This window comes from Aythya marila, assembly GCF_965140915.1.
Source record: "Aythya marila genome assembly, chromosome: 2".
Taxonomy (NCBI): domain Eukaryota; kingdom Metazoa; phylum Chordata; class Aves; order Anseriformes; family Anatidae; genus Aythya; species Aythya marila.
In genome coordinates, this window is record NC_139043.1 from 7016468 (window position 1) to 7028836 (window position 12369).

The following is a 12369-nucleotide window of genomic DNA, read 5'->3' on the forward strand; positions in this document are numbered from 1 at the left end:
ACGTGTGGTTTCACTTCTGCTTGGACCAAAACTGAGACTCCAACTTACCCACGCTCAACTGAATCATTCTCCTAAGACAATTTCTAACACCTAAATGTATCCAGAATAGGTCAAAACCAGTCTGCCCTTTGCTCCCTCCCAAGACCGCGAAGTACTTGAGAATAATTATCTCTTGCAGACATCTCTTGCTGGCAAGGAAATGCACAGGAAAACACAGAAATCAATCATCTGTGTTTTACCATCCTGTTGGCTAAAACAGGATCCGTTTCTGCAGCACCTCACATCCCCGGGACTGAAAATCGACGCTCCCTAACAGTCTTTCAGCAGAGCTGTGGGAGAAACTCACTGCAACCTCCGTCTGCAGCATCACCACCTTGTAAAGAATAGGAGCAGAAGGAATCACTGCTGGCGTCTCAGCTCTATAGCACCGACTGCGTCTGCCCAGAAAATGAAAATTCTGCAAGAACTTGCGCTTCGTGACATTTTATTCATTCTTTTCCCTGGCTGAGAGCTCTTGTGAGCCACGTGAAAGGGACGAGCCTGACATCAAAGCTTTAGCTGCTCGGTCATTTGAGCGTGGTGCATGCTGCTGAGTCATCCCTCCCTTTTCTACCCTCAGTTACTTACTCCTTTCCCTTCCTGAAGCTGCCACAAGCATTTTTTTTTTTTGAGCTCTGTAGTAAACTGATCTGTGTTAAAAAGACATGGTTTGCTTTTGTTTATGCACCAGCAGAGGTACTTGTGCCAGGACAAGGAAAGCTATGGTAAAGTCCCTTTTTGCTGGTACTCTTTCATACTTACAGTTACACTGCAATTCTACTAAAAAATTCTAATTCAGAACTGTATTTTAGAAAGGAAAAATAAAAAATCTCTAAGTACAGTTTTTTTTTTTTATCACTGAGGAGAGGGCGGAAATTCTCTAAATACAGTTCTGCATCACCGAGGAGACTGCTTTCTGTGATTTTGCTAGCCCTGCATCCACAACACGCGAACAACACTTATAATAATGTTAAAATAAGGAGCCTGTGCGTGGCTGTTTGAAAACTGCAAATTCATTCTGGCTTCCTGCGTGCTGATTTATGCAGACGAGCCCGGAGCTGTCTGGATGGAACAGGGCCAAAAGACTTTGTGCTAAAAAAATAAGTACACGAAAAAAAAAAAAAAAAGCATTTATCAGTGGCTCAACCCTGCATTTTTAAAAGTATCTTAAATGTGGGACTGAAGAAAATGCTCACAGCCTGGCACTAGGTGGAGCGAGATGGAGTGATGCATTTGGGCAACTCCCTTACAAGCATCTTGTAGAGAAGGCTGCAATTTGCAATTCAGGCAGTGGAACAGCATCTGTGCAGCTCAGGTGGCATTTGCAGGTAGTACTGACCACGTATCCTCAGCCTGAAGTTCCAATCTACCACAAGTTTTCCCCTACACATACCCCACAAAGAGCAGGAGCTGCTGTTCCTGCCTCCTGTCACTCCGTGTCCCCAGCACAGGTAATCAGAGCTGGGCTGGGGCCGTCTGCGGGGCAGCAACCAGCACCAGACCCCAAAAGGCCAAAAAGAGTTATTTCAACTCAAATACGGGGAGCACAGCTGGTATTTACCCAGCTGGAAAAGGTGATGTGGAAGACAATGTTCTCCACTTCTGACTCACTGAAGACAAAATTTAAAAGAATGGTTTTCCATCGGGTACTACAAGAACATTTTTGTACACGTAAAAAAAGCCAGTAGGAAAAAAATCTTCACACGTCCAGTTTCAAAATTTAATTTCTTGTAGGAAGCGAGAAGTTCTGAAGAAAGGGCTTTTCGTTACTACTAAAGACCTCACATTCTGTGAACAAACAAACCTGTTAACCCTTTACCTCGACGTTTATACATGGAAAAATAATAGAGCGATTCACTGCCGTTACTCCAGGACCCCGTTCTCACACAGTATTTTCAGGAGCAGTACTACCTGCGTGATGCCACGACCAACAGCTGCCTTTCAGGTTGCAGGAAGATGAGAATGCCCCCGTCTAGTTTACACTAACCCAAATGCACGTACCTTTATACATGCGAAAAAACGTGGCAAAGACTGCTAAAACCAGACTGATGTTGTAGGGTTTAATTTCTTCCATCTACAATTATAAAAATCTCAGCTTCAAACTTTACAGTACATTTACATCAGCAAAACCCCACAGCCTTTCTCACTCCTCAGCTTCTGTACAAGCCGTATACAGTCACAAGGTTCGGTTTAGTCGTACAACCATCATTTTACACTTTGTTACAGAGGAAAATATTGTTCTCCGGCACCTCGTTTCCTCCACAGTGCCCGTGTGTTACAGGACAGAGCGCTTCTGATTCGTGCTTCTGGAATCTTCAGCTCAAGTAACGCGGACTGATCAACAGGACACAGCTTCTGCCACTCCAAGGTTTTAAATAATGAGAAAATCTACCACTTGTTTGTATAACAATCAACAGTTTATTAATGGATATGGTGAAATTTTAGCTATCCACCAAAGATGTGTAAAAAATTGTCATGAAAGTAAAAATAAATAAAGCTGTTTTTAAAATCAGTCTCGTTTTACATCTTGGTTCAGAATGCAACATTTAACACAAAACTGTCATTAAAGTTTTAAAGAAGTCTACTGATCTTCAAATTACAGCTTTTATGACAAGTCTAATGAGAACTGAAACTGATTTGGTTTAGGTTTAAAGACTTTCACATTCAAATACAGTGTCTCGTTTAGCACAATACTTCCTTTGACAGTGATGGGCAACAGTGATGACATATTGCTGTATTTTGACATAAGGCACTATGATATGAATATGCCATACACTTGCCTTATGTCACATATATCCATTGCTGACCAGTGACTTCTGTCAAATACAAAATGAAAAAGTTTCAGAATACAGTGCATTTTAATGAAGGACATCATGTGAAGTCTTCCAGCAAATGTTCTGAAGACGTTTTGAAATACAAGCCTACATTTTAACATAAGCTTTTGTCATGCTGCTTTGTTTTTTTGCGACATCACTGGGGGGGAAGAGACTCATCATCCATCACTAAGTCCCAATACACATCCGCAACCATCCTGCTCTGTTCTATTGCAGTCACTGTTCTTGAGACAAACTTGACCCAGAAACTTTGTTCAAGTTCTCCTACAAACGTTTGTACATTCACAGCAGTCATTCACTTTCGTTCTCCTTTTGTTTGGCACCTGTTAACAGAAGAGGAAAGCATGTGTGACTCATTGTGGATGCTGCAAAATTTGTCTGACCACGTTATCGGAATCCTCGTGCTGGACACCATCTGTGAAGAACACACCTCAGGGCTGCCAACGTGATCAGAGCAAGGAAGGCCTTGAGCCCACTGCTGCTTCTAGCTTCATTGCAAAGATGGAAGTTACTAAAACTGCTTTCAAGTATCTTTACCTTTCCTCCCCCCCATTATTTAAAAGAAGCCCAACCAAAAAGTCACGCCACAAACCCGTCCACCTGTTAGAAGCCAAGCTTAAGCATCAACATGGCCTGAAAAAGTGAGGTCCTACTTGAGAAATAAAAACCCTGTCGGAATTCAGTTTAACTATGCTGTGTTGACAGATTTTTCCTGGCTCAGGGGCAGGTTTTGATGCCAGGATGGATCCCAAGGATCTGTTCAGCAGAACCACGTAGCATCTTGCCTCTTCTCCAGGCTCTCAGACTGGCCACATGCTGGGCAGTGGCTGAACCCTGCGTTCAGCTGGCTTCAGCATCCAGCTCTGGAGAGCAGGAATCTCTTGCCAGCAACCTGGAGTTCCTATTTGTAATATATAATCACCAACACTGAAAAATCCATTAAATACATCCAGCCTTCACATCACAGATGATTTTTTTCCCCCTCTGGTGTACACTGGTCTTAATTCCTGAGGATATATTTTCCTTTCCAGTCAGGGAAGAGAAATGGACACGTTTAGGACGTGATTTATCTGGTCATTCTTACACATCCACCTCAAGAGCTGAATCACACTGAATTCCACAGACTAGATATATGCTGCAGACATCCTCACTTCATCAGAGAAACCCCAGTGCCTCCTAAAAAAAATCCCTTTCTTCACCCCATATCTTCCAGCAGCACAATCCTGCCCTTTGTTGCTCTAGCAGTAGAAACTCTTCTGTGTGCTGGCTTGGGGTGAGAAAACTCCACGGCTCCTTTGCTGGCTCAGTTTCCTGTTAGATCACTGAGTTAAAGCTCACAGAGGCATCTGATGAGAGCGGGTGCTGTCACACGCTGAGCAACAGAAGCACCTGACCCAGAGTATGGGAGCGGGGGAAGTCCCCCTTTTAATTACAGAGCACCATTAAATCAGCTCGCAGAACTGTATCTTCAGTGTCTGTGCAACTCCCATACAAAAAGCTCTTGGTTGCTCAAAATCCAGATAAATCTCCTCTGTCTAAAGTTTATTTCATTAACAGGAACAAAGTTTGATCATCTTTGTAGATTAGGTGACCTTTCCCTCCAGTCATGAGGGAAATGACCTGGCACTTTCACCCCAACCTTCTCTACACGTCTACCCCAGGAGGGACAGCGACCCCTCTCACTCTCCCTCTCCACTCTCCTTCTAGGAGAGCCTCTTTGACCCATTAAGCTCATTTAGATTTCTTTTTTTTTTTTTTTTTTTTTTGAAGGACACATTCAGGTCTTTCTGCTTAGCTTGGTATTTTTGAAAGCAAAGTTGTAATCCTTAAAACCTTTTCTGTCTTTGTCACAAAGCTGAAAGCGGGCTTAGCTTTAGTTGTTGTGACACTGAAGCCATCTCATTTACATGATCAAAGTGAAGTTACAATTAAGAACATAAAGCAGATCTCGGGCAAAACTAAACAAATAAAAATAAAACCCAAAACAGCCAGCATAAAGTCACAGAATTAATTACATCTATTGCTGGATGCTCTTGTTAAAAGGGACCTGATCGTGTTAGTAACACACTAGGGATTTCTACTGGAATAATTCCGGTACTCCGGGGCAATGTCCCTGATATCTGTGCCAACAGAACCCACAGCAGAGCTACCAGCTGCAGTGCTCCGAGGGGGTGGTTTTGCAGAGCTCGTGGAAAGCACGCTAGGAACAGCTGCCAGGGCACAGAAATTCCGGGAGATGGGGAAGGTGCCCTGCTGCAGATTTCTACACATGCAACGTTCATCCTGCCTTTCCTGTTAGTAACTAAGACCTCTTTTCTAAAAAAGAAAAAAAAAAAGACTGAAAATTAAGTGTTTTGCCAGCTTTTTCCTCATGAGAAGTGAAATGTATTGAAAATTATGACCAAACAGTTACAAAACTTTAAAAGCAAAATGTGTTATTGTCATTAAACCAGTTAAGAGCTGCAAGCTGTGCACCACCGATTGATGACAAACGTTACAACACCCGTACTGTACCTGCTGGCGTGAGTACCAAAGCCTGTAGAATGTCAGAAAGGGAGATGATACCCACAATGCTATCTGCTTCATTCACTACCACCAAACGATGAACCTGCAAGGCAGGGAAAATATTTTAAGATTCTTCTGCTTTTAATTAATAATGAAAGCAAAGAAATGCAAAAAAAATCATAAACAAGTAGAAACTGAATTTTTGAATCTCACACAGTGCTATGAACACGCTGACCCTGCATAAATGAAAATTAGCACACATTTAAAAAGCACACAGCTGTCTGACACAACAACAAAATTGTATTTGAAATGACAGGCGAGCCAAGATCTAGGTCTTAAAAACACTGCTGCTCTCAGATAACACCAACGCTTTTCCCCAATTTACAGGTTCTGCTTAACTTAGCCTCCAATCTCAATGAAATTGAAATCGATTAAGGCTTCCTTCTGAGACACACTTTCTCAACAGAGAGAGTCACAGCACTGAAGCTTGTTATATCCTGACATGCCAGAGCTGTTTCTGGCCTAACCGTCCTCACAGGGCTACAAAACTGCAGCTGAGTGGCAGATTGCTTACAAAGTCTGGATTTTGCATGAGGACAGCAGAAAGGTTCCATTTCCCTACAGGAACTCACTATCAAGGACAACTTGGAACAAATTTAGATTTAAACTGCATTATTGAATATTGTGCTTCTCCTTACAGCTCCGTCCTATGGGCTACTTTATACTACATGACTTTTGTTCTAACTGCAGGGCAAGTAGCAGGGTGCTGCTATATCCTGAGGCTCAGCACCAGGTGCAGCCAACAGCAGAAAAACCACTGCAGAACTGGGAGAGTGCCCGAATCTCAGCCTTGACACCAGGGCCCAGCACAACTGGGCACAAGGCTGGGTAACTGAAGACATCACGGCTGAGCCAGCTCATAAAGAAGTGAACCTAGGAAGGGTGTTTGTGAAAAAGGTGAGAGCCTACTCCTGGTTTTCTCCTTGTGTAAGCAAATTCTCTCTCTTCTACTTAAAGTCATCAAAAATCATCAAAAATGTAATGGCAAAACGTAAGAAGAATTTCTCATCTTTTCGCAGAGCTAATAGCAAGAGAGATGCAGTAGTCTTGATTTAATGGATATGTTAATTTATGGCTGAGGTCAACCACTTCATTGCCAGGCTGATACAAAAAGAGAAGCTCTGATGCATTTGAACAGTCATACCCTCCTGACACAGAGGGGAAACAAAAGGAGTGGCAAAGTGAGAGAATATTTTGCATTTTCTTTTTGATGAAACCACGCTGGCGGTATTTTAGGTGGGTACATGCACATTCTTAGTTTTTCTTCTCAGTGTAACGAATTCAAGAAAAACGGACAATACAGTTGTTAATACAGTTCTTTCATTCCCAGTAAGATCAAGCATTTGTCTGACAGCTAAAAATAGCATCAATTACTGCCTTACTTGTAGCTTGGACTGACTCATTTTTACATATAATCTCACTATGTTCAGACTGAACCAAGGGGTAGGAGTTGTTCTGAAAACCCAAATGTCTAAAGTTTCTTAGAATATTAATAAGATTAGCCACGTCTGGAACCTGTACCTCAGCAATGCTAAAATTACTCATCTTCAGGATGAAACTAAGCTGATGCAGGAAGTTGGAAGTAAAAATTGTCTTATGTAGGTTCTAAGGGGTTACTCACAAAGTGGAAATTTTACTCATATTAAGTACATGCACAGTTACGGCCCTGAAGCTGAAAAAAGAAACTTGTAAAATTGAAGAAGTTAAATCTCCTAGATGGAGTTGATCACACCTCAGAGAGGACTGGTAATACGGATTTTCTTCTGCAGAGAGGCATAACAGGAACACCTGCATACTCCTGCACCTCCACGTATAAGAATGGAATGTGTAAGAATGTAAAGAATTGAAAAAAAAAAAACCAACACACAGAAATCATTTACAAGAGCAGTTGGTGAATTCTTTGTCACAAGAATTTATTTTCTGGCCTTGTTTCACAGTATTTGCATGAGAGCAGTGTGGGATTCCATATGCATCCATTACATTTCCTGAACAATGGGCCAAGCAACCCAGCTATGAGCTGGCATTCAAAGAATTATTTCCCTGCAAAACTTGCGGCAGGCTTGGAAAAAAATTGATCGTTCCCAAGAAAAACAAACAAACACACACACACAAAACCAACCAAACATTAACAACTAAAAAATAACCCTCCAAACAAACAAAAAACCCCACAAACCCCAAACTCCAAAGCTTTGAGCATTCACATTGAACTAATATAAGCCAGCAGTGCAAATAACTAGACATTATTACAGATTGTGTTTTACACGTTCCTTGAAGCATCTGTAAGTTTATATATCAAATTGATACCTACACATGTAGATACAGAAAAAATATTTCCTTGAAGTAACAAAAATAACCTCAAAAGGATAAATTTGCAGTATTTGGTCATACAACTTTTAACTTACCGTGAAAGAAAAAAAAAATTATAAGCCAACTCACCTCAGCCTTCACTATTCTATCAACAATGGTCTCCAGTGTTTCCAGCATACTACACTTTACAACACCTTCAAAATACTGAGAACGGTGCTGTAGGGCTTGCGTCACCGTGATATCTAGGTTATTATACGTTTTTTCAGCAGCAAGATTCTGAAAAACAAGGCAAAGACCTCACTACTTAGTAATAAAGTACTCAGTAAAGTAAATATTTTGGCATTGAGTAGACACATTTCTGGGGTAAATTGAGCCTCTTCCAAGTCCCATATTAAACAAACCAGATGCTCTTCAGTTTCAGTTTTTGGGAACAGTCAAGCATGCAATTATGTTAAACACCATATGACAAGCTGGATTAATTGAGAATACTGTTTTGTGATTATGCAGTAGGCTAATGAAAATCTCCTTACTTTGTTATCTGATATTTGGCTTGACGGCACTCATCCTGCTTTTGCCTCAAGCAGTAGGAAAAGGTAAAGATGGAGTTCTACAGATTTCAGAATACACAGAATACACTTTAAGAATATACCGGGTTTGGATTGTTTTTTTTCACAGGACAGGTGAGGACACCAACTACTCTGAGCCATACCGTAGATCCAACTAGAGAACAAATTTGGTTTCTTTGCCTTTCGTATTTGTGGGCTCAAACTCCCTCTCCTGGACTGTGCTGGCACTGCCATTTGACATAAATTGTTGTATATAATTTAATAAGTACTACGGAATAATAAAAAAAAGAAAGTCCATCACCAGTAAAAGCAACAAAGTTAAAAGATTAAATTAAACATTTCCAACTTGCATTCTAAGAATAGTAGCCTGCTTGCAGCAAAAGGACTTTGTCCAGACTAGCAAAAGTCTTCCTTGCAGGAAGGATGCAAAGGAAATACATTTTGTCTTACCTGAGTAGGAAATGAAATTTACTGATGAGACAACACTAATGGAATCATTGAAACAGATACACATCGAGTGTACATAGAGGTCTACAGTAAGTAGATGACCCTGACAACTGGAATAGCATTAACGGGGTGCACTTGAAGAATATTGAGGATATGCTCACACAACTAAGATCTTACAGAATGTTTTGCTATAGTGTAAGATGTCAGCCTGATCTAGATCAACAGAAAAATCTAGATGTCCTAGTCCTTCAATCAGAGGATAACTATTAACAGACATTTGCATCTAGTGAGAGGCAAAAATCATCCCCTATTACCAGAAGATAGACATGAAGCAACGAAAATGCCAGCACAAAAAAACAAGTAAACCTTCCATGAAAAACCATATACCAGTGTGGTCGCCTGTGTTCAAGAATTAGGCAAAGAACAGATGAAGAAATAGGAGTGTCCTGTTCAGGAGACTCCTTGTCAAAACGTCATGCAAGAAGTGCACACTGTGTAGGGTGAATTGAATCTGTCTTATTCAGTTGGCTAACTAGAGCCTAAGGAACAAAATAGCCACAATCGATATATATTAACAAATTCATTTCTAAATGCTTACTACATATAAAATATGTAATAGAATATAAAAGAAATACTTACTATTACATCAAATTTGGAATAAATATCTACAACTTTTCCTAGAAAGAAAAATATACGTTAACAAAGTGTTTCAAATATGAAGTTCATTTTCTTACATCCTGTTTGCATGTTATCTTATCATTACACAGAAAGCAAAGAGACGAGTCAAGAAGGAAAATGGAAAAAAAAACAAACAAGACAAAAAACCCCCAACTCATGATGAGCTCTTTTAGTCCCATCAACCTACATCTTGCATAAGTACTTTTTCAATATGTTATAATATTTATTTAATGTTATATATACTGTATATAAAATGCATATATGTTTGAGTTTTATATATGTATATATAATATATATATATATATATTTATATATATATATATATATGTGGGGAGGGCAGGGAATAAATCATTCATTTATCTTAACCACGCTCTCATTACAGAAGAACGAACACACACCTGACTCATCCACAACGGGTAATGCCGATATCCTTCTCTCTACAAATATATTCAAGGCTTTAATGATAGGAGTGTCTGGATGTATGAAGGCAATGTTGTGATAAGTTCCTATTCCAAGTTCATCCAGATTCTTCTTCATAAAGGCAGGCTTTGGCATCTCTGACATCTAGGAAAATCAGAATGAATGTATTTACAGTGCAGTTTTCTGCAAGATGTGCAACAAGTATCAGGTTTCCCTAGCGACTGGTACATACATCAGGAAATCTGTATTCACTCATCCATCTACAGGCTCCACATGATTGTTACAGATCATTACAGTAATCTGCTTTTAAATTTACATAAAGCCAAAACAAGCTTAGATCTAGAAGCGTTACTGCTGTTTAAAGCTCTACATTAAGACTATGTAACTAGGTGTTGGGGTTTCTTTTTTTTTTTTTTTTGCTTGTCAGTTTATTTTTGTATCACTAAAAGCTTTTGATCCTGAGCTATGTCATTGCCACTGAAACTGAAGATTCTGCATGCTTTGTGCTTATTTTGAACTCCTGGTGCTTTGTTTGGCCTCCTGTCTATTCCTGTGACCAACGTATGGTACAATGAATTACGACAGTCTTGTCTCTGGGAGATTATTCATTATTCTATCCACGTAATCAAGGAAGCTTATGAAGCTTCATAGACCATCCAGAAAAGGACACCAAAATACTCAAAAAGTCAAGACAAGACCCTTGTGTTTAGTTGGTTTTGTTTTTGTTTTAAATGACTAAAAATAAAGAAGTGTATGGGTACTCCATCAAGCCAACTTCTTATAAAAAAAGAAGACATGCAAAGACAAAATGCAGTGCTCAAATATCAAATATTATAAAGAAGTTTCTGAACTAATGCTTACGTTAATGTTTCAGATGTCTACCTGGGTGTGAGGAGGCAGTTAAAGCAAAACATAACTAAGTACTTACAAAAAGCTGGAGGAACTTCAGGATTCTTTTATGGGTAAGTATATAAAGTGCATTTCCACTGACAGGATCTATAACTGGCAATCTGTGGATTTTGTTTTTGATCAATGAATATACAGCATCAAAAAGGCTGAAGAGAAAAAAAAAAAAAAAAAAAAAAAAAAGAATTTTAGCCACCAACAAGTAACGTTAAGTGATATATATACAGATTTACAAGCTAAGGGATTTCAAACTATCTATAGTGATCTGCTTACAAACATCCTAAACCAGTAATAATGTAGTGACAAAAAAGTGATTTTCTGTGGTAAATAAGTATTTCTACTTTCCTTTCTACAAGTGTAGATTGTTTTTCAAATGTCTGCTGTCCTCACTGCTGTCTCTTCTGTTCAGAGACAAACAGTGAAAATAATTGTTCCTGCAATTAACACATCTCAATCCCAACCTTCTGTAACATTTTCTAGGAAGAACATTTTTATGGATAACTGTATGCATGCAATTAAGCCAAAACAATTATCTAATCATTTCACTGAATTACCACCAGGTATTAGCAAGTAGTTATTCTCAGGAGATCTGAAACACTGCTCCAGACTCCATTGCTCTGTATTACAGCCTATGATTTAGCAATATTCCAACCTATGCACGTCTATTCTCCTGTAAGTATCACTGATTTTGGTCCTAATAAGACTGCAATAAAAACAGTTTACTGCCAATTATAATAAATTAGCAAGGAATACATTCAGCAAGAACTTTGCATGTTCTGAGTCCCTTACAGGGATGAACTATCTCCATTACATACACACAAAGCCAAAATTCCCCATATTGCAGTTCAGATTCCACTCTTGAAGTCAGCATTTAACTAGTCCTAAGTGTTGCAGTCCAACTGTCACAAGACCCTTTCTGGATCGGGACTTAAGCTGACTTTCTGTAGCCTTTTAAACATATCCTACTGCATTATCTTCATTTTTATACATCTCTTTTTGCACCTTTGAAAGCAATCACTATTTTCTTCTCATAAGATATTTTTTGCAAGCAGTTATCATTCAAACACATTCGCCACGACTAAATTGAATAACTTATTCATGAATTAATTGTAGCTAAGGATCTAGCATACCATTACGTCGAGGTAATCACTAATTCCCTTCATTAGTTTCCTTTGATTGGGTATAAGCAATCCTATTCCAGCAACTGAAAGCAAGAATCAGAACTGCACTCTCCTATTGCAAGATTAAAAAGGATGGAAGTTTTACAGTGATCAGCTAAAGCTGTTGCTCAAATTACCTTTGGTAAATAAGGTACAATGGCAATTTAAAAACCATTCCTTTAAAATTCCATTGAGACAAAAAGATATCTACTGAACTAAGGTAATTTAGATTTTAATGAACACAACCTAGTAGGAAAGCAGAACAAAAAGTCAGTGTTGAGACGGAGTTCGTTTATTTCAAGTTAAGCAAAATGAAAGGAAAATCTTACCTTGCATCTGGGGAGATGTTCACTAAAGGTTTAAATGTCTCTTGTAAATAAAGCTCTGCGTATAGGAAAAGACACCATTATCATTTACATGAAAACATCAACATTTTAAAGAAAGCAT

The 12369-nt window shown here is 39.2% G+C and overlaps 1 protein-coding gene across 5 annotated transcripts in view; it reads right to left on the bottom strand.

Annotated features, from left to right (window-relative positions):
* Positions 1–2082: 2082 nt before the first annotated feature.
* The window catches only part of PRKAG2 (protein kinase AMP-activated non-catalytic subunit gamma 2), a 208962-nt gene continuing 198675 nt past the window's right edge, over positions 2083–12369 (bottom strand). For all 5 annotated transcript variants that reach the window (XM_082754155.1, XM_082754156.1, XM_082754157.1 and 2 more), the window contains 7 exons: positions 12252–12306; positions 10785–10911; positions 9835–10000; positions 9398–9435; positions 7875–8021; positions 5388–5481; positions 2083–3196 (listed from right to left, as the gene is read on the bottom strand). In XM_082754155.1, the coding sequence (XP_082610281.1) occupies positions 3165–3196; positions 5388–5481; positions 7875–8021; positions 9398–9435; positions 9835–10000; positions 10785–10911; positions 12252–12306 (659 nt within the window). In that variant the 3' untranslated portion in view covers positions 2083–3164. The remainder of the gene's footprint in view (positions 3197–5387; positions 5482–7874; positions 8022–9397; positions 9436–9834; positions 10001–10784; positions 10912–12251; positions 12307–12369) is intronic.